The sequence below is a fragment of the Saccharomyces paradoxus genome, chromosome XV (assembly GCF_002079055.1).
Source record: "Saccharomyces paradoxus chromosome XV, complete sequence".
NCBI classification, from domain to species: Eukaryota; Fungi; Ascomycota; class Saccharomycetes; order Saccharomycetales; family Saccharomycetaceae; genus Saccharomyces; species Saccharomyces paradoxus.
Genome location: NC_047501.1, coordinates 556,117 through 581,241, shown reverse-complemented (window position 1 = coordinate 581,241; position 25,125 = coordinate 556,117). Strand labels below are relative to the sequence as shown.

Here is a 25,125-nt window from a genome sequence, read left to right as displayed (position 1 = left end):
GCATTTAACATGTCACAAGAAGAAGCGGATTCCAGTATTGTTTATGAGGAACCCATTGATATTCCGTTAGAGGATGACGACGATGAAGATGAAATGGAAGAAGAAGAAAACACTGTACCTCTAAGCAGCCAGGCGGATCAGGAAAATGGGGAGAATGATTCAGACAATAGTGTCGATAACGTAATTGGATCTGAAACTCCCAGAAGTGTAACGGGCCTTTCTGCTGACCCAAGAGACATTGCAGACGAGGAAGACGACGATGAAGAAGGGGAAGAGGAAGAGGAAGATGAAAATGATGTTGACAATGACGACGAAAATGATATTGATAATGCCAACGGAAATGACAGTGAATTAGGAAATTCTGGGGATAAGAGGGCACAACCTGCTGTGCAGGCTAGTAAACGTTATAAGAAATATCCAAAGCTAGATCCCACGAAAGCACCTCCCGGAAAGAAAGTGCCGCTACATCTTTTAGAGAAAAGAAGACTAGGTCGTATTAAGGCTGCCGAAGAGTTTGCCAAAACGTTAAAAAAAATTGGTATTGAGAAAGTGGAGACGACTACTTTACCTGCCACTGGTTTATTCCAGCCTTTAATGTTAATCAACCAAAAGAACTACTCATCAGATTACCTGAAAAAAGACGATCAAATATTTGCTCTTAGAGATCGAAAATTTTTGAGAAATAATAATACTAGTCAAATGTCTAGTACCAACACACCAGATGTGATAGATTTGAAGAATTTGCCCCACTCGGAAGTTAGTATAGCACCACTTAATGACGAAATAGATCTAAACGATCCAACTGCAACTATTGTGATACATCCTGGCTCTAACTCTATAAAAATAGGATTTCCCAAAGATGAACACCCCGTAGTAGTTCCAAATTGTGTAGCGGTGCCTAAAAAATGGCTGAACCTTGAAAATAGTGAGCATGTTGAAAATGTTTCCCTGCAAAGAGAACAGTCAGAAGAGTTTAACAATATAAAATCGGAGATGGAAAAGAATTTTAGAGAACGTATGAGGTATTATAAAAGAAAGGTGCCCGGGAATGCTCACGAACAAGTAGTATCCTTCAATGAAAATTCCAACCCCGAGATTATTACAGAAAAAAACGATCCATCTCCTATAGAATGGATATTTGATGACTCAAAATTATACTATGGATCAGACGCATTGAGATGCGTGGACGATAAATTTGTCATTAGAAAGCCTTTCAAAGGTGGCTCTTTTAACGTCAAGTCACCATATTATAAATCATTGGCGGAATTAATCTCGGACGTTACCAATCTTTTGGAGCATGCACTTAATTCAGAAACTTTAAATGTTAAGCCTACCAAATTTAGTCAGTACAAGGTTGTGTTGGTGATACCAGATATATTCAAGAAAAGTCATGTAGAAACTTTCATTAGAGTTTTACTCACCGAATTACAATTTCAAGCAGTCGCTATTATACAAGAATCGTTGGCAACTTGCTATGGTGCTGGGATCAGTACCTCCACATGCGTAGTGAATATAGGCGCTACTGAAACCAGGATCGCCTGTGTTGATGAAGGAACAGTCTTGGAACATAGTGCAATTACGTTAGATTATGGCGGAGATGATATTACAAGACTCTTTGCACTATTATTACTGCAAAGTGACTTTCCTCTACAAAATTGGAAGATCGATTCTGAACATGGTTGGCTTCTTGCTGAACAGTTGAAGAAGAATTTTACTACTTTTCAAGATGCTGATGTAGCCGTACAGTTATACAATTTCATCAATCGTTCACCTAACCAGCCGACTGAAAAGTACGAATTCAAGCTGTTCGATGAAGTTATGCTAGCACCACTGGCCTTATTTTTCCCACAAATTTTTAAGTTGATACGGACTTTCTCTGACAAGAATTCTAGCCTAGAGTTTCAATTGCCTGAATCTCGTGACCTCTTTACCAACGAATTGAACGACTGGAACTCTTTGTCACAGTTCGAAAGCAAAGAAGGAAATTTGTATTGTAATTTGAATGATGACCTTAAGATTTTAAACAAAATACTGGAGGCCCATAACATAATTGATCAGCTTCAAGATAAGCCCGAAAACTATGGGAATACTTTAAAGGAGAATTTTGCGCCTTTAGAGAAAGCTATCATTCAAAGTATCGCCAATGCCTCTATAACGGCAGATGTGACAAGAATGAACTCATTCTATTCGAACATTCTAATTGTCGGTGGCAGTTCCAAAATACCTGCTTTAGATTTTATCTTAACCGATAGAATCAACATTTGGAGGCCCTCTTTATTGAGTTCGGCATCGTTCCCTCAGTTTTACAAAAAACTGACTAAGGAAATCAAAGATTTAGAAGGTCATTTCGTGAGTGCCCCTGACAAGACTGAAGAAGAAAACAAACAAGTTTTGCAAACCCAAATCAAGAAAAAGGTCATAGAAGAGCTGGAAGAGCAACATCAAAATATTGAGCACCAAAACGGCAATGAACACCTTTTTCCTATAAGCATTATTCCACCACCACGTGATATGAATCCTGCTTTAATAATTTGGAAAGGTGCGAGCGTTTTGGCGCAAGTCAAGCTTGTCGAAGAACTATTTATTACAAACAGCGACTGGGATGTCCACGGAAGTAGAATCTTACAATATAAATGTATTTTCACGTACTAGAGTAAGTAATTGGAAAATTTTTTGCACCCAAGTCTTTGTAGACATCAGTGAAACATAGATATGAATTTCCTCAGCTGTGTAATAATTACAGATTTTGATAAAGGGAGGCAGGAAAATAGTCCCGTGTAAATGGCTATGATGAGAACATACATAGTGGGATAATCATAGAATAGGAACATATTTCAAACGCGCCCATAAAGAACGGGGTGTCTTTTTGTGATGGTTGTTTAATAGCAAACATACATATATATATATTTATAGAATTATTGTACAGGAAGTTTATCGAAAGGTGCATTTTTCTGTTAATGAGGTAATACTCCGTAACCATTCTTTGTGATGTACTAAAAAGAACAGGCGGTATTATGATACGAATTGAAGGGCGGTAGGGGGGAAAGGAAGGCGGAAATGAAAATGGAAAATACAATTTAGTGTGATGAGAACTTAATAAAACAACTACCGGAGTTGGTAAAGATAGAGTTATAATCACAAGGATCTGGAGAAGAAGAAAAAAAAGTGAATAAAATAAATAACAATGATTACCCATTGGGGTACTTAAAATGAAATGAAACAAAAGTAATTGGAAGAAAAGTAATAAACATACAGTGAGTGCTTTGAACTTTTAAGGAGTTGGAGAGTACGAAGGCAAGTCAGGATCACATCTTGACCTTTTTAAACGCCGGAGCAGCCTTATTTTCAGTTTTAGGATCAGAACTGGTCGTGTCGCTTTCTTCTTGGTTCAGTAAAGAATAAACACCACTCCCCTTTCTCTTACTGTCACCAGTTTCGTCGGTTTTCTTAGTGGCACTCGCAGTGGGCAAAGATGGCTGCGGTAGTTCTATTTGAGATGCAGGTTCCGCATGTGATAGGCTTGAGCTGTGCTCGACGTTCATGGGGGAGTTTATCAAATTTGAAGAAACAGCGGGAAGATTGTCCATGTTTTTTGGAGTGGGACCCGTCAAGATAGACGATTCTAATGGGGTTACCGAATCTGGAGCACAGTTAGCAGCTTTGTTTAAGGAGCGAAGCAGTCCCTGCTGGGAGTACCGAATTGGCGCTGGATTGTTTGCAACTAATGTAAAAGAGGAGGATAAAGACGTGCCCGAAATACTGGATTTGAGGGAGTTTCTAGGTTTGGGGTATAAACTATCTTCATTCAACGATGGTCTCGGTGTCAATTTGAGAGGACTGTTTCTCCTGTCGTTGGGCAAAGAGCTTGTGGACCCGAGACTTCTCATTTTTGGTTGGGAATACAACCTCGTTGTTGGTTCGTTAATAGGGTATATTGGACTCGGAGCCATATTTTGAGGAACGGATTTGTAGTCACGGATAGAAGGGTTGATATTCATGATGGGATAGTTCAGTGGGCCCTGGACCCCAACACTAGCTGCGGGAGTCAGCGGGTCCATAAGAACGCTATTGGTTCTCTTTGTGTTGCCTGGTTTGTTGTTATTTTTTGAGGCAAAGGGATTATGCATCATCTGTGGGGTGCTAAAGGTATCTGCATATTGTGGAGGCAGTTGTTGGATGGGTATGGGCTGGTTGATAAAGTTTGGCACATGCGTCGCTTGTTTCGCATACGTCACATGTTGTTGCGGCTGCGGTTGGTATTGTACAAAAAGTTGCGAAGGCGGCACTGAAGCGGTGTTGAACCTCGAAGGGATATTCGTGGTTGAGGAAGATTTCTGCGGAACATACTGGTTGCCTGGAGGAACCATCATCTCATACTGGGATTTGGGTGCATATGCAGATGTGGATGTGGATGTGGGCACGGGTGCAGGGGCCGCAGCGGCAGCGGTAGCGGTAGCATTAAAAGCATAAAGAGAATCTATCGTACGGTGTGCTCTTGACATGACGTGCTGTTTGAAAGTTAACATATCGCTTTCGAATGCCTTAAGTTGCTTTTGATGATCCTTCACGATATTTTCCGATTTTTTTTTGCTCACATTCTTGAAGGTGAAACTCTGTGAACAAAAATTGTGTTGCAAAGATATGAAATGCTGCATAGACTCTATAATCTTAACCATATCAACATTTATTTCCTTCAAATGTTTGAGTGTTTCATCTTGAAAGCTCGGTGGTCTGCTTTGCTCTTGCATTTCCGGGTTATTGCATTCCAGCGGGACATGGTTTGCGTTTTCGTAAGTTACATGGGGGTTATTAAAGTACTCGGGGATAGAGTTATTGGCGCCCGGAATTTGCGGAACGAAATTACCAAAGGAATTAGAACTGGTAGACGGGTCTTGAATAGAAGAGGGTCTTGCTCTTACACCGGAATCTATGTCGCAGTTTTGATTACTGGAATTCTTCCTACTGTTAATTGAGGAGTTGTTGCGGGAAGAAGCTCTTCTCTTAATGTGTTTAAGCCCTTCAATATCACCTTTCTTGAAAATACCAGAACTATGCTTAAATTCCCAGATTTTGGTGGGGTTACTCTTTTCCTTTTCTTGAGCACCAGCGCCACTATTTTCATCGCCACTACTGTTCTTGTTGCCACTGTTATCATCGTTGGCATTGTTATCATCATTAGTATTGGCATCGTCGCCACTATTAGCGTCGTTGCTGTTGTGATCATGCGAAACCTTATGAAAGCCGTAAATGTTCAACTGCCTTACAAAGCTCGTGATATTAGTGTGCTTGAAATATGTAGCCAAAGCCTTACTGAACCGTTCCACAGGCTTAATCATGAAGGATGATCCCGAAGGGGTCCACCATATCAAGTCGTGTAGCGAGTCGTCCTCCAGAATCTGGTAAAGTTTATGGATGAATATCGCATTCTGTGGCGGCCTGGGCCCCACCAGCATCTTCGACCCATGTCTCTTAACATCTTCGGCACCATCGCCACCCTCAGCACTGGCATTAGCTATCCCAGCTGATGCTCCACCACCACCGCCTACACCGGCTCCGACTGGAGCCGGTGTAGAAGCCGGGGCTGGAGCCGAGACCGTTTCCTCTTCACTCATATTTTTTTTTCTTCTTATTTGTATATAACTGGTGTGTGCTGTCTTAGGACCCTCTGGATGTATCGAATAGTACACGTTAAAAAATATTCCTTATTATATATATAGACCTGAGTGCTTTGTGTGTGTATGTGCGTGTGTAAATATTTTTCTTGAACCCGTCACTGTGGCGATGAAGGTTCACTTTTTCTTTTTTCCCTGCTTTTCTTGCCAAACTGTCTTTGAAACTTTCCACTTCACACCGGTACGAATTCTTCGAAAATTTGTGAGTCAAATAAATATTATTATTTCGCCGTGCGTTTGTGTCTCTGTTTCAACAACCCTTTATGTGCACCTGTATGTGAATGTATAAAAAGAGATCCTTCTTTATAGCTGAAAAAGTTTATGTCGAATAAAAACATCTTCTCATGTACTGAACATCTGTTTTTCCGGCGGAGATGCAGCGATGGATGCGCTGCCAAGGCACTTGGGCCGGGCGGGTGATGCTCGGGGGACCCGGCCCGGAAGTAAGAAGCACTATTGTTGAAAGGTACCTACTTACTACAAGGCTTCAGAACATGTCCGACGAGGTAAACGAAGGAAGAGAAGAAACTTAAAAAGGACAGCCATCACCTGTACAATAAATTTTCAATAATTGATTTTGTTAAGTAAGCTACGATGATGGATAATCAGGCTGTGAAATCGCTGCTAGAAATGGGTATTCCGCACGAAGTGGCTGTGGACGCCCTCCAGAGGACTGGCGGTAATTTGGAAGCAGCAGTTAACTTTATCTTTTCGAATGAGCTGCCGGAGCAAGCGGCTGTGAATGGTGAGAATGATGTCAATCAGCCAAGGATTTCCGAGAACAAAATAGAGGCTGGAGCCAAGTCCTATGATGTTCCGAACAACGGGGACCAAGACATTGATATGCCGGATGTGAGTGGTGTCGATGTTGATTACGATGATGATGAAGACATCACAGATGAACGCAGTGGTTCTAATAGCACTAATGGATGCAGGCCTGCTGCTCGAGATTACGACCATTATGCTATATCGGAGACATCCATTCCTCCCCCCTCTTATAGTATAGTGCAACATAACGAGTTCAAGTCGACCACGGAGGACCCTACAGTCGTATTGCCGCTACCCCTAAATTCTTTAATCGAGAGCTATTTTGGGCTGTTTGCATTGCTTGCGGCCGTATATTTCCCACACGTGTTCTTGAAACCGGACTTCAAGGATTTGAACTATAGGGCGGACTGGTTCAAGGGCTCGTCATTTTCGGAACCCAGATACAGGCTTGCATATTGCGAGGCAGAAGATGGTTCCACTACGTCGGAAGTCGTGCTGGCAAGCGGCCCTAGTGATGAGTTGCAACCGCACCTTCTGTGGCAGTTACAGAGACTTATCTCCGTGGTCAACACGCGGATGTGTGAAAGAGCATTTGTTTCAGCCAAGCTATTTACATCGTCCTTAGAACCGCAATTAAAGTCCAAGCTGGCTGATTCCGAGCATCTTTACGAGGTGCTCCCAGCATTTATCAAGTCGCTGGCTGTAGATTTAGAAATGTGCCCCGGGATCAGAGACCGAGAAACAAGAAACCTATTTATATCTTCTGCTTTACATACCCCGAACAGGAATGAGCCTCCGATAGAGACATTTCTGTCCCTATTCCATTTTCTTCCCGAGGAGTACGATTCCAACCTATACAAAATGTTCAATGTCTTATTGTACCCTGAAGAGGAGGAACAAGAGGAAGACATAATTCGTGGTAGCGCTGGTGAGCAAGAAGAAGAGAGGTATGTGGAACCGGAGAACACTTTAAAGGAGGTGGCACCTGTATTAACAATACTGTTCAATGAATTAGAAACAAATACCGAATCGGTGACTCTCCCCAATGGCGTGGACATACCACTTGAATTCTATCCACAGCTTTACACCAAACGGTGCAAAGACCAACTAATGAGACATATTATTTCTAAACGAAGACAAGCCCGGACAAGATCCAGATCTTTACTCCAAGAGATTAGCGATTTAAAAAGTTACCAAGGCAAAAACATATCCACCATTCTGGAGTCGACGCTGGCGTATCTGCAAACAATTCCTGACGACGCTAATAATGAGGCAGTAAAGCAGATCGCGTCATTGAAAGATACGTTAAATTCTATGAGAGCCGCTAAAATGGAGGAATACAAGGACTTGGCTTCTAAATTACATGGAGAATGGAACCTTTCACATCCAGAAACACATATAATCAACACTGCAAAGCAACTGGGACTGATCGAAAATCCCTATATCCTCACAATGGCAGCACTATCCCCATATTCCTACTTCATTAGAAGCAGAAACGGTTTATGGTCCTGGGTACAAAGTAATACTTTGGGTACAGAATTTAAAGTAAAAAGATGTTCGTCGCCTTCTGTCGTTCAAGAAGCCATCAGGCATGGCACGAAATACGCAAGTGAAACCCCGCTGATGTTCATATACTGTGAAGAGGGTGAAATTCCCACGGAAGAAGTAGTCGCGGAAGCGTTGAAAAGCAACAGAGGGTGTTTGAAATTTGCTGAGGATGACCAAAATTCATTAAAAACTTTACGTTCCCAATTTTTCGATGGTGTTGGCGACATTGGTCAAGCCACCAACAATATCATTAATGGTAACGATAATGACAGCGACGATGATTTCGATTCTGATGATTAGATAGACTTCTATACATTCTCCACCAGATAAATAACATACGCCTTTTAACTACGACTTCATTTTCTCAAGTATTTTTAAACCGCGTACATGTTACTAGTTTACGTTTTCAGTACTATAGAAACTCCGCTCAAAGGCTACTGCGCCCGCAATCCGAAAACTTCTATTTACGGGCATAAATTAGACTCTAAGGATCAAACAAAAAATAAAAAGATTGGCAGATAAAGGGCAGTTTTTGATTTTTATACTTTTGATCTAAAATAATGCCAGGTCCTAAACTTATTATACCCCAGCCTCGAACATAAGATCATTGAGTTGCTTTCTTTACCTTTTCCTTTTTTATTTCACTTTAGCATCGACAATACCCCTTCTATTTTAATTTCTGACATCAATTCATTTCACCTCTACGACTTTTTTTTTCAATTTTGGTTCTGTAGTGCTCTTAGTTTTTCGATCCATTCGAGGTTTTCATCATTTCTTGAAATTCCTTTCAAGTTGCTTTAGTTTCATTGCCAAAAGAGATCCAGATAATTTACCTTTTTCTCATTCCTTCCAGTTTGTTTACCTTTCCAAAAATCAAATCTTCTCACATTCATTAACTTTCGCCAACACTACTCTCCAAATATTTGCATGAGATTACATTATAGAAGAAAATTCAAATTTTTACGGAGAATACTTTTTATATTATGCATTACCTCACTGTATTTATCGAGAGATTCATTAAAGTTACATGCAAAAAATGCATTTATGAATTCTAATGTAGGTGAATATCATGGCGGAATGATAGATGATATTCAAATCCTACGGTGTTACCATTGGTACAGGCAATGCGGTTCTTTGTATGCTCCCAGGTTACACCCCTCTAATACTGCTACAAGAATCAAAGACAAAAATAGCGTTTTGTGGAGCAGAGTTTCCAAGAATATTACCATAGAGACATTGTATTCGCTTCAATCTGGGGCATTCTACAACAGTTACCTGTACGTTCATCTAAAAGGGTTCCAAAGCAATCCAAAAAACTCAATAAAAGAGCTAGCCATAGCAAGAGATTCAGCATTAATACCACTGCAGGTGTTGAGAGACATTAATAAATTGGTAAGATCGAGTGACAGCTCTGTTTTCCACAATCATGTGTATCGGCGGGAAAAGCCCACCTCGTCATGGTGGAAACTGCTTTTTGGCATATCTGTTGAGACAGATAACATAGCTGTGTTCGGTGAGGAGTGGGTATACAAGGGGAGCGGCATATGGTGTAAGTATGTTCTCAATGATGATGATAATGACGCTCCTATAACTAATTTGGAAATATATTTAGGGTCATCATTTATTGAATCGAGACCTTCTTGGAAAGAAGTTATTCATGAATTTCATAGAAATAACATACCTTCTTTGCCCATATCAATTACAAGAAAGCTTGACACCAAAAACCATCATCACAAATCTTCCAATGAATTGCTGGGACCTTTAGGAGCACCAAGCAAAGGCAATAATGTTATAAGATTACTTCAAGTGGATGCGGATTACAAAATAACATCCCCCCATATTCAATTTTCGAGGGGGCAGAGATCATTCAAAATTCTTCAAATGACTGATTTCCATTTCAAATGTACAGATAATAGCATGACAATAATTAATGAGATAAAAACAGTAAATTTTATCGATCGTGTGCTCGCATCAGAAAGCCCGGATTTAGTTGTCATCACAGGTGATTTGTTAGATTCACATAATACTATTGACTACCAAACGTGCATTATGAAACTTGTTCAACCAATGATCTCTAATAAAATACCCTACGCCATTTCATTGGGGTTTTCCGATGAATCAAACTTGGCTACACAGTCACAAATTAAAGATTTTATTAGGAATTTACCTTACACATTTAACAATGTTGCATCAGAAGAGGGACATATGGCCATAGAAGTTTCATTTAAAAAAAAGCTATCAAAGGATACTCTTTTGGAAAAAGATATTGATACCAAAGACGAAATGAGCCCATCAGAAGCTTTATTCTTCGTCTTTGATGCATTTAATCCTGTCAATGATTTTCTACAAGATCATAATAAATTAATTGGAAAAATCGACTTTGGTTTGGCCTTTCAATATTTTCCCTTATCGGAATATAGGCCTCATGGTTTATTTCCTATCATTGGGCAGTATAATGAAAGATCTACCTTAACGGTAGATACATCAAGATCCAGGGGACAAGTTTCGATGACGATCAATGGCAAACATTACAAAAGCTTTCTTGATATTTTGAGCCTTTGGAATATAAAAAGCGTGAGTTGTGGACATGAACACAATAATGATTGTTGTTTGCAATCAAAAAATGAGATGTGGTTATGCTATGGTGGGTCTACTGGTATTGGCTTGCCGAGGATAGAAGGTATTTATCCAACTGTTAGATTGTTTAATTTGGATGACATTTTGGACGAAATAACTTCGTGGAAAAGGAATAGTAATCTTGTTGATGAGGTTTACGATTATCAGTACATTTATAAGGGGAAACAGTAATTTCATTGATTAATATTGTAGGGCAAGCATTTACTGTTGACAGGAAAAGTGATAGATAGACATAAACAAATATACATAAGACACGGCAATCGCTTCCTTTTTATACATAATATATCTAAATAGTTCTGTTTCGTTCTTCAATTTGTGTGCTTTTAGAAGCATTTTTAATTGTTTATCAATTATGATCCCTTCTGACATTATCGAAAAAGTAAATGCTGAAAAGCACATACTTGGTGTAACTCCAAGTCATTAAATGGAAAGCAGAAGGCGTTAAAGATAAACTTAAATACGACCTTGGAGTAGATATTTGGATTTTTATTGTATGTATATATTATATATCTAAGCATTTTGCTTTCTTTTGCTTCATAATTTTTCTGAAATCATTAAATTATAAGAGTAGTCACTTATTTATATGTCATGGAGAAGCCTGAGAGAGAAAGAAAGGGCTTTTATAATCTCTTGATGACTGCTTCAGTGAAAGAAGAAGTAGTGGCAGTACCAGCCAAGTCACCAGTTCTATTTTCCGGGCCCGATGAGATGGTAGACAAGACTGCATTTTGAATTTGGTCAGCATGGTTCGTTAGGCCCATGTGGTTCAACATCATTACCGAGGACAAAAGTAGGGCAGTTGGATTTGCTTTGTCTTGACCAGCAATATCAGGAGCAGAGCCATGGACAGCTTCAAAGATCGAGATTTTATGGCCGATATTAGCAGATGGAGTTAAACCTAAAGAACCAGCACTCAAACCGGAGTTCAAGTCAGACAAGATATCACCATATAGATTTGGACAAACAGAGACGGCGTTTGTGTAGGCAGATGGGTTTGTGACGACCTTTAGCACGCTGTTATCAATAAGTTCAGTTTCTAAAGTAATGTCAGGATACTCTTTGGATAATTCTTTGGCAACATTAACGAATAAACCATCAGCTAATCTTTGGATGGTAGATTTATGTACCACAATAACTCTTGGCCTGCCGATAGCTCTTGCGTATTCAAAAGCATATCTAATGACTCGCTCAGAAGCATCTCTTGTGATCAGTTTAATAGATTGAACAACGCCAGGGCAAACTATGTGTTCGATACCAGAATATTCACCTTCAGTGTTTTCCCTGATAAGAACTAAATCAACGTTTTCATAAGTAGTCTTGAAACCTTCAATAGACTTGGCAGGACGAACATTGGCAAATAATCCAAATGTCTTTCTTAAGGTCAAATTCAAAGATCTGTGACCTTTACCAATTGGCGTAGCTAGGGGGCCTTTTAAAGCAACCAGGTTCTTTGTAATAGATTGTACGGCGGGATCAGGAATGGTGGTTAACCCGTTGACAAAGATGGGACTAACATCGCAGGATTCCCATTCTATAGGGACATTTGCTGCACTAAAGATTTTCTTTACAGACTTGGAAATTTCAGGGCCGATACCATCACCTTCAATGAATGAGACAGTATATTTGCCTGTGGAAGGGTTAGGCTTACCGGTATATCTTCCGATTGAAGGTTGTTTTACAGTAGCCAAAAACCTTCTCGAGGTGTTTCTAAAAAAAGTACTTCTCAACATTATCAAAAAAATTTATAAGCGTGGTTTGTTCCTGACCTGTATCGTATTTCTACCAAGGTAATTTAATTTAGAAAAAGGGTATCCAATAAAGTCATACACTTGAAATATATCTTTATATAAATAAGAATGATAAAGAAATAAAGAAGGAGGAAAACTTCAGAAAGAGGGTTTTTCTGATGATGATTATGATGAGAACTAAAACCTTATGACCTATAATAAGGGACCTATGAGCTTTCCAATAACTTATATATTCTTTAACCAAACAATGGAAGTTACAGAAAATATGAACTGACCAACCAGAACGGCCCGTGTCATGCCCCCCCTGCCGAGATGCGGACCGAGATTGCTGGCAAAAGGGCCGAGTATCGCAAAAGGCCCCTAGTGGGGTAACCTCTTTGCCGAATCTCGGAAACGGCTAACAGGTTATTGTGATAGAGCAGCTAGGGGAGCGTTCTAGAAGGGCTAGTGAGTCTTCTCAACCACGACTGTCTGTGTTGTTTGTGTTTGGTCTTATGTTCGCTCCTAGGGACTCTTTCTGTAGGGTCTTTGCTGTGTCCAACGTTGCCAAGTAATTTACCAAGTTTGGGCGAAAGGGATTCTGCACTCAATGTTCTACCTTTGAATGATCTTGGTACAGAAAGCCCATCGTTATGAAGGTCTATTGGACTAGAGGATAGCGCTTGATGGTGATGCAGGGTAAAATTGTTGGAGTCGGAGTGCGCACGTGACCTCGGGAGCATATGGTCATCTATTGAAGGGTGTAGAAAATCTTCCTCGTCGGAGTCAATAGCCATTTCAGGGACGGTAATGTTCTTAAACTTTGCTACTATTCCTGCATGCGGCTTGGTGTCCTTATTCGCATAGTCCGTATTCGGTATTATATCTAAAGCGTGTAATATGAGGAATTCGATGACCGTTCTGGAAATCTCATACTCTTTCGGGCTCATCTCATGCTTGGGATGAGACAAGATTGAAGGTTGTACGATGGCCGCCAAATTACTTGCAGGCATTAAATTTTTCTTTTCATTTCTTGCGAATAAATTCAATAGCGCGGCCAAATAAAGTATCAGATGTCTGTTTTGTTGTGGTAAGAGCATATAGATGTCTTCGTAATTCTTGATGATTTCTTCCTTGTGTTCGTTTGTTTTTGGGTTCTCCAATATTGGATTTCTGAAAATGTCGTATAATGCTAGTGGAACTAAAGGTTCACTCAATGAGTTTAAATACCTTTTTAATAAAGTTGCGATATCATGAGCATTGAAGTCATTCCATCCTTCAAATTTACGGCCAAAATCGGGCGGTTTAGAGAAAACGGTTTGTAGTTCTCTGACACGTTTATTGCTCCCTGCAATACGGAAAATTCCGGTTGTGTCTAATGCGTTCTCTTTCAGGTAGTGCCCACTTTTTGCTATTACAACCGGTATGAACACGATTTCCTTTCTACTCTCTTGGATAATCACTTCTTCTTGAGCAACGTTCAGAGATTCTTCCAATGGAACACCAAATACTCTACCATCAAATTCGTTTTGTGAATTACTGAAGCTGTCTCTATCCTTCTTGTCTTCAACAGAAGGCATTAAATATAAGCTATCCTGCAAAGGAACCTCTTCAGGAGGAGGTGTAGAAAGAAGATTCATGGTAAACATTTTATTTTATTTTGTGCTATGATATTATCAGAAATATACTATGGTTATTTATATTCTCTTTTCTGCGTAAGCGTTTTGATTATTTTGCAGGTTATATTGCATACCGCTTTTACATGCGAGAACAAGAGTACGCAAGGCAAGTTCTGATTTACTCATACCAGCTGTGTAATTTTTTTCTAGAGACGTATTTAAATAGAAAGGAAACTATGATTGACTTCGACCTTGACGCCTCGAATCAACGCTTTCCCCAATGACGAGAGAAAGTGAGTAAACCGGAAAATTAATTGCCTCTTTCTTCCACCTGCAGGGGCTGAGGTTCTTCTGTTGGTATGCCTCTAAAAGTATCGGCCATAATGAGATATATACTTTAGTTGCCCCTCCGCTTTTGAGGGAGTTTTAGCCCGATGAGGCTGGTTCTCCTCTCCTAGGATTTTTTTCTATTTCCTTTTTCGCTCTAATTATAGAAGCACCAACATACGGCGGGGTACTAACCAAACAATAGCCGCGGAAGCCCGCTCTTCTTCTCCTTTTTTTCATTAACGGATAAAAGCCATGATCAAGAGCGAGGTAAGTTATACGTAATACAGCCCCAGAACCAATGTAATGGTGATTTGCAATAGTTTTTTAAAAGTTTTTTCCGCATTGCATCAGAGGGGTAAGATAATATATCGTATGACTCAAGAAATTGCAATTCCTTCCCCTCGACAAAAAGAAGATAATTTAAAGGACCATTTTTTTATAATGGGTTCGATTGTAAACATTCGGAATATAACTATATGACAAAAATGTATAAGAAAATAATATATATGTCTATTACTATACTATTTTTATTACGACAAAATTTTAAAGCAGAAAATAAATGAAAAAGATCTTAAAGCGGTAGGGCTTGCCCCTACAGAATCATCTTTTCATATTTAAGCTTCTTACAATTTGTCGTAATATTCTTGCCAGCCTGGAACTTCTTCCTTCATACCGTGTCTCTTACGAGCAGCAAGAACAATTTCACCAGCCTTGGAGGTTGGGTCCAATGGGTCAGAACCTAGAGTAGACCAATGGTCGAAAACCATTTGTGGGAAAGCTTGACCACCAGTAGCTTGTCTCAATTCACCGGTGAAACCGAAAGATTCGTTAACTGGCAAGTAAGCCTTGACGGTAAACAATGGAGTACCTGGTCTTTGTTCTTCAGAAACAACTTGACCTCTCTTCTTGTTTAAGACGGAGTAGATACCACCGACGGCTTGTTCTGGACATTGAATTTCGACCAAGAAAACTGGTTCTTGGATCTTTGGCTCAGCCAATAAGAAACCGGCGTAAGTAGCTCTTCTCATGGTTGGGATGATTTGACCACCACCTCTGTGGATAGCATCGGCATGTAAAGTAACATCCAAAATGTTAACTCTGACAGATCTCATTTCTTCACCGAAAATTGGACCTTCCTTGGTAGCCCATTGGAATGCAGCAACAACGGAATCCTTGATTTCGTGCAAGTATTGAACAGCCTTAGTTTGATCAATAACCAAGTTTGGACCGTTACCATCTGGACCGAAACACCAGATCTTTCTGGCGTCAGTAACATCCCAACCGTAGTCATCAGCCATGATTCTGGCTCTGGCCTTGAAATCATCTCTTGGGTTGATGATACCGTTTTCGATAGCCAAAGAGACTTCTTCGTCAATTGGTTCAGCCTTCAAGTAAATTCTGTTATGCTTGTTTGGAGACTTGGATAAAGCAGTTTGAGAGGATTCACTTTCAACAGTTTCTCTGTAGGCGACAACTGGTGGGGAAATCTTCAATGGAACACCAGCATGGTCGTTTTCCAGATCTTGCAAACAAATTTCCAAATGCAGTTCACCGGTACCAGCAACGATATGTTCACCGGATTCAGACATACAAGTCAAGACACATGGATCGGACTTGGACAATCTCTTCAAACCTTCGACCAATTTTGGTAAGTCGTTAGCGTTCTTGACTTCGACAGCGACTTGCACAACTGGAGAGACAGAGAATTTCATGACCTTCATGTTGTGAGCGGTTTCACTGGTGGTTAAAGTACCAGTCTTCAACAAGAATTGATCGATACCGACTAAACCGATAATGTTACCAGCTGGACAGTCATCGATTGGTTCGACAAATCTACCCATCATCAAAACAACTCTTTGGATAGCCTTGATGAACAAATCGTCCTTCTTACCTGGAACGTAGTTTGGACCTTGAATTCTGACCTTTTGACCAGATTTAACAGTACCGGCGAAAACTCTACCGAAAGCGTAGAATCTACCCTTATCAGAGGTTGGCACCATCTTGGAGACGTACAACATTAAGTCAGCCTTTGGATCACAGTTCTTGATAGCAATACAACTGGCATCGTCAGCTGGACCTTCGTATAATTGTTCAGCTCTGTAGGCTTGAGCAGTGACTGGAGATGGCAAGTGCAAGACAATCATTTCCAACAAAGCGTCGGCAGCTGGCAAGAACTTTCTCATAACAACCTTCAACAAAGCCTTACCTTCCAAGTCCTTCTCGTCACCCTTCAAGACAATTTCCAACTTTTCTAACAAAACTGGAATTTCATCCTTCTTGAAGTTCATGATGGCAGTGAATAATCTGAAGATTGGGTCCAAGATGAACATGTTGAAAGCTCTTTCCAATGGCTTACCTTCGGCATCAGTGTCCTTGTTGGTCCACTTCTTGGTCTTTGGGTTGAAGAAAGAGTCACCCCACAATCTGTCCATCATCTTGGACTTGTCGACACCGAATTTCTTAGCGTATCTGGTGGCGAATTGACGGATAGTGAAAGCCCAACCGTGCAAACCAGAACCGAAGGCAACGGTACCTCTGGCTGGGTAAACTTGAACGTCACCCAAAACTTCATCAGCATAGGTGGAGACGATGACGTTAACGGATTCAACAGTTCTGGCAAAAGTTTGGTATAAATCTTCCTTGGAAACTTGCAATTCCAACAAAGCTCTGTCGACCTTGTTAATAACAACAACAGGCTTGATTCTTTCACCCAAAGCTTGTCTCAAAACAGTTTCGGTTTGGACACAGACACCTTCAATGGTGTCGACAACAACCAAAGCACCATCGGTGACACGCAAAGCGGCAGTAACTTCAGAGGAGAAGTCAACGTGACCTGGAGAGTCGATCAAGTTGATCAAAAAGGAGTTACCGTCGGTCTTTTGCTTGATTTCCTTGACATCTTCGTCAGACATTTCAGAGTATAGAGAAATGGCGGTAGACTTGATGGTAATACCTCTTTCTTGTTCATCCTTTCTGGTATCGGTGAAACGAGCTTCACCAGCCTTAGCAGCGGAAATAATACCGGCTCTTTGGACCAAGGAATCGGTCAAAGTGGACTTACCATGATCGACGTGAGCAATAACGGACATGTTACGCACATTGGTAACTTTGTCCATTAAAGAACGCATTTGGTCAACAGTGAAAGCAACCATCTTTATCTAATATTAAAAATTCTTGGGTGCGTAGATCTGCCTTTCCTGATAAACGAGTAAAGTAACAATACCAGTGAAACGTTTAATACAACTTTAACATGCAATTGAGATTAATTAAAGGAAGGCCCATGGCAAAAAAAAATTTTCTAGGTGAGATTTGAAAAAAATTTTTGGAAGTGCAGCACGGAAGTTTACCCGGTGTTGATACGGATTAGGGGAAAGATCTTCTATTAAAAGATATGAATTTTCTATACTATATATATATACTACTTAGTACACATGCCCAAAAGCGAAGCGGCATGGCGCGCATTTAGTGATGTAGTGTCAGAGTCTTGAGAGTTGTATGCGTCATCTTCAGTGAACAGTTCGTCATCAAATTCAGTATGAGCGATCTTATTGATGGGAATTTGACTTTTGCGGTTGCTCTCTCCAGTCCAACTGTCACCTTTAAGGGTTTGAGAAGTATCAATGTTGTTGTTTGAAACAGCGTGACGTCCTAGACGTGACAAACCTCCGTTTTCGTCGGCTTTTCTAATATCGGAACGTACTCGTTCTAGTAACGTCAGTTTTTTTCTCTCATACTCTATTTTTCTTAATGTAAATTCTTTGATTGAACTTCTTATCCATTCTTCATACCAGCTGATCCACTGCTTCCTCTCGATAATCATGTTAGACGTGATTCGTTGGAGCTTTAGGGTCAAAACTTGTTCGTTCTTAGTTGCAGTTTTTAATTGACGTAACGCTTCATCGATTTTCATAGGATTGATATCTCTTCTTGATCTGAACCTGCGTGCCTGTTCCTGTTTCGCCTTAGAGTTCTGCTGCGCTTGAATTAGATTTCGCATGATAAAATGCCTGTTGGTCAATGCTTCCTTCACGACATAAGCATCTCTAACAACCCATTCTAAACCATCGTACAACGACGCCATATCCATGGTGGCTATAATGCTATCAATATCACCCACAGCGGTCAATATTTTACCGTATCTTTTGTATAATTTATTGTGCTCATCTAAATTAACAAAATCTTGGCCAAATGCATTTTCTTCTTGAACCATCATCTTGCGGCTTCTAGAAACTCTTAGCAGCTTTTCTTGCAAATTCTGAGAAACAACATATATAGACTTGACTAATGGCCGGAATTCTGCTAATTCTGTAACTTCATCGTAAGGAGGTGCCAATTGCTTTAAAGTTTTTCTTTTCAACCCAGATGCGAGGGACTTGAACTTGTTGATGGGCGTGTATGTATTAAAGTCACTCTCAATGAAAAAGGCCACCTCTTCATTCCGAATAATTAAGGGGTCTTGTGATGTCCTATTGAACCAAAGTTGGAAGTTTCGCGTTACTTTAATCCTATCTTCTTCGCTATTAATTCCGAATGTAGTATATGCAGGAGGAAGAGTAGGGACAAAAGATTCTTGAATGGCTGCATTTAAATATTTGAACAATTGGCGAAACTCTTCATATGATTTTTTGACATTCTTGTATTGCTGTTTGCGAAATGTAGGTAGGTTTGTCGAGCAATCAAATATAATGGTCGGATTCTCTTTCTTACCGGTGGCTGATCCAAATCGTTCCAATCCTGTTATTTTAGCAAGTAAACTGTACTTTTTTTTTTCATCGCTTCTTTCAGGAAGTATAACACGTTCTGTTGGCTGAGATGGATGTTGGTTCCCACCTTGCTCGCTTAAGGTTTTTGACTGTGTTGCATATTCTTCTCTGCCCAGTCCCTCTTGAGCGTTATTTGCAGTCTCGTAGTCCTGAACAGAGGCTGCTTCCTCAGTACTTACACGCTCCTCGGACATAGAAGATGACCCATCGGTCGTCGTTGCAGCTGGTTCAGAACCTTCTTCTTGTGGCTCAGCAAATGGATTATTATCTAGATCATCATATGGATCATAAGGTACTGCCGACGCCATTGTTCTGACGAAAAAAGTATTGACTAATTATACAGGGAGGCAGAAAAACTGGACCAAACTTTCAGAACCAAGTATCCTGGCGTTCAAGGAATTTAAAACAGGAAACGTTTGATTAGTTTTTTCAATTACTCTTGAAAACGTCCCCTTTCTTCAAAATTAGGCTTTGAACGCGTGCTATGGAAAAAGCGTAAAGAAAACGAAAAAACCGGTAAAGTCATATATGTCTTATAACGATATATCAGGGTGTTTGAGTCCATCTCCAGGTGCCGCTTACACGACCATCAGGATAGTCAGACAGAATATACAGTTCAACAACAACTGGAAGGGTATCACAAAAGAATGACAAAGTTACAAGGACTGAAGAGATTAAAACAAATCAAAGCGGTTGTATTTGACATGGACGGTACATTATGTCTACCTCAACCTTGGATGTTTCCAGCAATGAGAAACGCCATAGGATTGCACGACAAAGCGATTGATATCCTTAATTTCATTGATACATTGCCCACAGAAAAAGAAAAAAAAGAAGCGCATGATAAAATAGAACTAGTTGAAGCAAAAGCCATGAAGGAGATGCAACCACAGCCTGGTCTGGTTGACATAATGACGTATTTGACCAAAAATGGTATTAGCAAGAATATATGCACCAGGAATGTCGGTGCTCCAGTCGAGACTTTCGTTACAAGGTTTATTCCACTCGAGCTTTCGAGGTTTGACTATATTGTGACAAGAGAATTTAGACCTACGAAGCCTCAACCTGACCCATTATTGCACATCGCCTCGAATCTGAATATAAGGCCCTTGGAAATGATCATGGTAGGAGATTCATTTGACGACATGAAATCCGGTAGGTCTGCTGGGTGCTTGACGGTATTGCTCAAGAATCATGTGAATGGACATTTACTGCTCGAACATAAAGAACTGGTAGACGTTTCAGTAGAAGATCTTTCCGAAATAATTGAACTGATTCAAAATCTGAATGACAAAGGTCTCTAAAAAGAAAAGTTCATTTCACTTAGACATGTACGTATGATTGAAATACCATTTTTATTCTTAGATGTTTTGTAAAGTCAATGTAAAAGCTGAGGCAAAAAATCACCTTAATCTTTCAGAATGATCATTGCAGCAAAAAATCTCCGCGACGGGGAATTGAACCCCGATCTGGCACGCGACAAGCGCCCATTCTGACCATTAAACTATCACGGATTTTGATGTTGGAACTAGGAATATTTTTAGTTATATTTACGCATACTTATCTTTACATTTTTTCTTTCTGTGTAGTCTTCTTTCAAGTTCTGTTTTCTCAAGGGACCACAAAAGCCACTGAAAAACCTTGACCTTGCTATATCTACATAATATTGCCGACCAAAATTCATCGGCTTAATTTCAAATGATTAAGCACCATTCACGCAGACTTTGTTGTCCTTGGATCCGTGTTTTGACCACCCTCGATGAAGCACAACAACTGACTGGCCTTTTCTTGGAATATTTTAATGGATATGAAAAGCACTAGTTGCAAAAGAAGCGCTGTCTTGTAACTTCGTCGCTGTGACTCAGTTCTAGTATGTTCCGTTCTGCCTCATGACTCACCGTGAGCTCGAAAAATGTGACACGCTTTTTCGCAGTGGCCGTTGTGGCCGCAGCGTGAAGAGTCGCCAGTGATAAGTTCTCTGCTCTGGGTGTCGATAGGATTCAGAAAAGTATGAAATTATTGTAGTTGGACATAGTTGATTGTTGAAACACACATGCTTGCCCTAGAAACTTCTCTTCAACCTATAGTGAACTCAAATTCTGGAAGGCCAACGAATAATGGAGGACAGCAAAAAGAAAGGATTAATAGAAGGCGCTATTCTCGATATAATAAACGGTTCCGTTGCAGGTGCCTGTGGTAAAGTGATCGAGTTTCCTTTCGATACTGTGAAGGTCAGGTTACAAACTCAAGCATCCAATGTGTTTCCAACGACATGGTCTTGTATAAAATTCACTTACCAAAATGAAGGTATAGCGCGAGGATTTTTTCAAGGCATTGCATCGCCTTTAGTTGGAGCATCTCTAGAGAACGCCACATTATTTGTGTCATATAACCAATGTTCTAAACTTTTAGAAAAGCACACAAATGTTTCCCCATTAGGGCAAATTTTGATCTCTGGCGGAGTAGCAGGTTCATGTGCAAGTTTGGTATTGACACCCGTAGAGTTGGTGAAGTGTAAGTTACAGGTTGCAAACCTACAAGCTGCATCCGCCAAAGTGAAGCATACAAAGGTGTTGCCTACAATAAAGGCAATTATAAGCGAGAGAGGCTTGGCGGGATTGTGGCAAGGGCAATCGGGCACTTTTATTCGAGAGAGTTTCGGTGGTGTCGCCTGGTTTGCAACCTATGAAATAGTCAAGAAGTCGTTGAAAGATAGGCATGCCTTTGATGACCCAAAAAGAGACGAAAATAAAATATGGGAGCTACTTGTTAGTGGAGGGAGCGCTGGTTTGGCGTTTAACGCTAGTATTTTCCCTGCAGATACTGTTAAGTCAGTAATGCAAACGGAGCATATAAGCCTTACCAATGCGATGAAGAAGATTTTCGGCAAGTTTGGACTAAAGGGGTTTTATCGGGGCTTGGGTATAACTCTCTTTAGGGCTGTACCAGCAAACGCTGCAGTTTTTTACATCTTTGAAACTCTTTCAGCACTCTAAATATAATAATCGTGTAATAAACAAGTATATAATTTCGATAGACAATCTGCAATACATTTACTATTCAAGAATGCTACGCCCTTTTGGTAGGAAGGCTTTATGTTATTATTGTTGTTTTTATAACTTGCTCTCGACTATTGCGTCTCAGTTCTTACATATATGCTACTATTCTCTAACAGTAATTATCTAGCCATGACTTCGGATTTAACTAAATGCAAAAAAAAAAATGATTCGAATGTAAACAAAAAAAACTGTCTGGTAGCAATGGCGTACCTTTTAAAGGACAAACTCTAAGAAGTCAAGATCAGCATAGCACCATTCATTGTTAAGTTCTTTGGTACGCAAATATTTTTGGCTACCGGATGTTGAGAAGGGAACCAAATAGCTCTAGTAGTAGTAACAGGTGGATAGAAAATGGATCCTTTCCTTTTGAAAAGCCGAATGTCAGTTATATAGTATCGGCAGAATTTGATAATAAGTTAGGTCCTATTGTGAAGCACCAATACCCAAAAAGTATCCCGGGTTTCAGTCAGTCCCCATACGAGGAATGCAACGGTAATACGTCGGTGTCTATGAACTTGGCAAGTTTAATGATTCCAAGTAGTATAGAACGAAATCCCGGCAAACAAGACGTTACAGTGTTTACCCTTTATTATAATAAGTTTACTCAAAATTATCAACTCTTTCCCGTACCAAAACACCCTCGTTTCAGTTTCAATCTGCATCATCGGGAACACTCAGATAGCAGCGTTAGCAATAGCATATATTACGATGCCGAAAACTATCAGGACGCAAGAAACAATAGATATACTATTGTTTTGGAAAATGATGAATTTGAATCCCAGGAATTTCAGAATAATCGGAAAGCCATAGATAATGAACCTTTATTTTTCATAAATGTGGCTAACACAGTTTTGGACACCACAAACGATAGAGGAGCTGTAATCAAATCAATTGCCATCGGCACACCATTGAAAACCTTCTTTGCATTCAAAAACATTATTGTATTAGTATTAGATTTGTACATGAAGGCGCCGACTCAAGATGCTGCTACAGATGTACTGCTTGATTGCTTTAGAATGCTAAACAGTATTGACCTTTCATTGATTAATGATATACATTCCAAAAGTAGCATACAAGATGTGCTACACTCTATCCATGACGAATCTATCATTACCAAAGTTTTTTTTGACCCAAATTCGACTTTAAAGAAACTATTTTGCATAGATGGATTTGACATTAAGGACAAGTATGGTAACAATGTGACTTTCCATGACCAATTCATTCAATATCACTTTACAAGGTTTCAGCCAAAGACGCTCCCGCCATTTTTGTTAAAAATCCCGTTGCAATTTGATATGATCAAAAGAGAGCCTATTTATATTGAGAACGATTATAATGAATTAGTTTTGAAATTGTTGGATATATTCATTCCTTACCTTCTTAAAGCAGGCCCGAAACTCAATGCATGGAAATTAGTCATCAATTCAACTAAACTAAGTAAAGAAGACCTCTGTGCTTTCATTTTATCATTAGCCAACATAACGGCAACTTACGCTAGCGACCCACAGTCCTATTTCAAAGGGAATACAGCGTTGATTTTTCCCTATATGGATATATCCCTTGTTGACAGCTTACGAGCAAATGTAACATCAGATACTGATTCTATCGGATGCTTTGCGATTATTGGGACGGCCAATCCAATTTTCCGATATCAGTTAGATATCTGGGATTATTACTATGATGTGGACGAGGGAGTTTTTTATGAGAATAATAGACCAGAAAAAGAAAAGCTAGATACAGAGGCAGAACAGAAGACTGAACCTAATCCTCTAAAAAAAATCTTTAATAGGCCTCATTTTTCAACTAATGTAGTTAACGAAAGCCAAGTGAACTTGGGCCAGAAGCTCTTTTCTCTCCTTATTGATGAATATCATGATTATGATACTATCATGAGTGTATTGAGAAGGCTGAACGTTCTCCAACTGGAAAATCTTTTAGACACTTTGAAGAGGCGAGAAATTTCACCTGATATAGCGCTAAAAGATGAATACATTATGTTCTACAAAGACCTTTTCATTTTTCCGGAGTTTTTTGACTATTTTACATTGCATAGTATTGAATTGTTATCTAACTTGGATAATTGTTTATTTAGCCTAGGAAACACATGCCAGTTACTTTCCACAGAGCAAACATATTCCCAATTAAGTCAAATATTGGAAATTGTTAAGGAATTGTTTCGGATGGTATCGATAAGCAGGACGAATGTTGAAAAGTTTTTAAACGCTTGTTTAAACTATTCTCCGTCCAAAATATTACCTACAGCTGAGCTGCAGGCTGATAATTTTTCTAGGTGGAGTTTTGAAAGAGAAGTGCATCAGGGGTTTGACAACTTTAACAGCTACATGGGCATCGAAAGGGATCCCCACTGCGTTGTATTATCAGCAATAGATCTCTTTACCCAAATTTACAGTTTTGATATATTGGCGCTTTTCCTCACATTTATTGTAAAGGACAGCGGGCAGGATTTGCCCTCTACAAAATCTCTGTCCAGGAAAAGGACGTATTTGACTAGAATGGCTCAATCTTCTTCGTTGAGACAGTTTTTACAATTGAGTACACGCCCTAATATAAGGATTCTGGGAAGTAATGGTCAGGGCTCTAAAAACTTTAAATATTCTGAATTTACAAACGCATCCTCGGTCATCTCACCCAAACTAAGGGCATCTCCTCTATTAGAAAGGAGGGCGTCAAAAATCAGCTATGCCATTACGAAATTGCTCTATAGGTTAGAATGTCATCCCCTAGGTAGGATCTTCTTGAAGAAATATCTCCACAATCAATTCCGAGAGGCCTACCTAGAATCGAAAAGGCACTTTATTTGTGAAAATGGAGATCCTGACAGCAGAGATTCAAGCAACGCCCCCTCTACCATTGTATCATCATTCATTCCCTTATCTTCAAATGGAACAAAAATGTCAAATGACCTGAAGCAAATTAGCGAACAACAGGAATCCAAATTAGAATCCACTCAAAGAAAGGCTGACGGTGCCTAGTTGTGATCG

General features: G+C 39.8%; 11 protein-coding genes and 1 non-coding gene across 12 annotated transcripts; 6 read left to right on the top strand and 6 right to left on the bottom strand.

Annotated features, from left to right (window-relative positions):
* Positions 1-9: 9 nt before the first annotated feature.
* Positions 10-2,652, top strand: ARP8 (Arp8p; the record flags this gene model as incomplete). The annotated part of the gene is made up of 1 exon (XM_033913384.1): positions 10-2,652. One exon carries the CDS (start codon positions 10-12, stop codon positions 2,650-2,652), a length of 2,643 nt encoding a protein of 880 aa, XP_033769275.1.
* Positions 2,653-3,305: 653 nt separating this feature from the next.
* SFL1 (Sfl1p) lies at positions 3,306-5,612 on the bottom strand (the record flags this gene model as incomplete). The annotated part of the gene is made up of 1 exon (XM_033913383.1): positions 3,306-5,612. One exon carries the CDS (start codon positions 5,610-5,612, stop codon positions 3,306-3,308), a length of 2,307 nt encoding a protein of 768 aa, XP_033769274.1.
* A 654-nt stretch (positions 5,613-6,266) lies between these two features.
* RUP1 (Rup1p) lies at positions 6,267-8,288 on the top strand (the record flags this gene model as incomplete). Its single annotated transcript, XM_033913382.1, has 1 exon — positions 6,267-8,288. The coding sequence occupies one exon, from the start codon at positions 6,267-6,269 to the stop codon at positions 8,286-8,288; it is 2,022 nt and encodes a 673-aa protein (XP_033769273.1).
* A 627-nt stretch (positions 8,289-8,915) lies between these two features.
* On the top strand, positions 8,916-10,796 carry SIA1 (Sia1p; the record flags this gene model as incomplete). Its single annotated transcript, XM_033913381.1, has 1 exon — positions 8,916-10,796. One exon carries the CDS (start codon positions 8,916-8,918, stop codon positions 10,794-10,796), a length of 1,881 nt encoding a protein of 626 aa, XP_033769272.1.
* A 449-nt stretch (positions 10,797-11,245) lies between these two features.
* IDH2 (isocitrate dehydrogenase (NAD(+)) IDH2) lies at positions 11,246-12,355 on the bottom strand (the record flags this gene model as incomplete). The annotated part of the gene is made up of 1 exon (XM_033913380.1): positions 11,246-12,355. The coding sequence occupies one exon, from the start codon at positions 12,353-12,355 to the stop codon at positions 11,246-11,248; it is 1,110 nt and encodes a 369-aa protein (XP_033769271.1).
* A 440-nt stretch (positions 12,356-12,795) lies between these two features.
* Positions 12,796-14,001, bottom strand: BAG7 (GTPase-activating protein BAG7; the record flags this gene model as incomplete). Its single annotated transcript, XM_033913379.1, has 1 exon — positions 12,796-14,001. The coding sequence occupies one exon, from the start codon at positions 13,999-14,001 to the stop codon at positions 12,796-12,798; it is 1,206 nt and encodes a 401-aa protein (XP_033769270.1).
* A 923-nt stretch (positions 14,002-14,924) lies between these two features.
* EFT1 (elongation factor 2) lies at positions 14,925-17,453 on the bottom strand (the record flags this gene model as incomplete). Its single annotated transcript, XM_033913378.1, has 1 exon — positions 14,925-17,453. The coding sequence occupies one exon, from the start codon at positions 17,451-17,453 to the stop codon at positions 14,925-14,927; it is 2,529 nt and encodes an 842-aa protein (XP_033769269.1).
* Positions 17,454-17,719: 266 nt separating this feature from the next.
* Positions 17,720-19,372, bottom strand: VPS17 (retromer subunit VPS17; the record flags this gene model as incomplete). The annotated part of the gene is made up of 1 exon (XM_033913377.1): positions 17,720-19,372. One exon carries the CDS (start codon positions 19,370-19,372, stop codon positions 17,720-17,722), a length of 1,653 nt encoding a protein of 550 aa, XP_033769268.1.
* Positions 19,373-19,711: 339 nt separating this feature from the next.
* Positions 19,712-20,368, top strand: SPAR_O02630 (putative haloacid dehalogenase-like hydrolase; the record flags this gene model as incomplete). Its single annotated transcript, XM_033913376.1, has 1 exon — positions 19,712-20,368. The coding sequence occupies one exon, from the start codon at positions 19,712-19,714 to the stop codon at positions 20,366-20,368; it is 657 nt and encodes a 218-aa protein (XP_033769267.1).
* A 138-nt stretch (positions 20,369-20,506) lies between these two features.
* On the bottom strand, positions 20,507-20,578 carry SPAR_Otrna14D. Its single transcript has one exon. It is a non-coding gene; the product is annotated as a tRNA-Asp (tRNA).
* A 603-nt stretch (positions 20,579-21,181) lies between these two features.
* ORT1 (Ort1p) lies at positions 21,182-22,060 on the top strand (the record flags this gene model as incomplete). Its single annotated transcript, XM_033913375.1, has 1 exon — positions 21,182-22,060. The coding sequence occupies one exon, from the start codon at positions 21,182-21,184 to the stop codon at positions 22,058-22,060; it is 879 nt and encodes a 292-aa protein (XP_033769266.1).
* Positions 22,061-22,422: 362 nt separating this feature from the next.
* On the top strand, positions 22,423-25,116 carry AFI1 (Afi1p; the record flags this gene model as incomplete). The annotated part of the gene is made up of 1 exon (XM_033913374.1): positions 22,423-25,116. The coding sequence occupies one exon, from the start codon at positions 22,423-22,425 to the stop codon at positions 25,114-25,116; it is 2,694 nt and encodes an 897-aa protein (XP_033769265.1).
* Between the last annotated feature and the right edge of the window lie 9 nt (positions 25,117-25,125).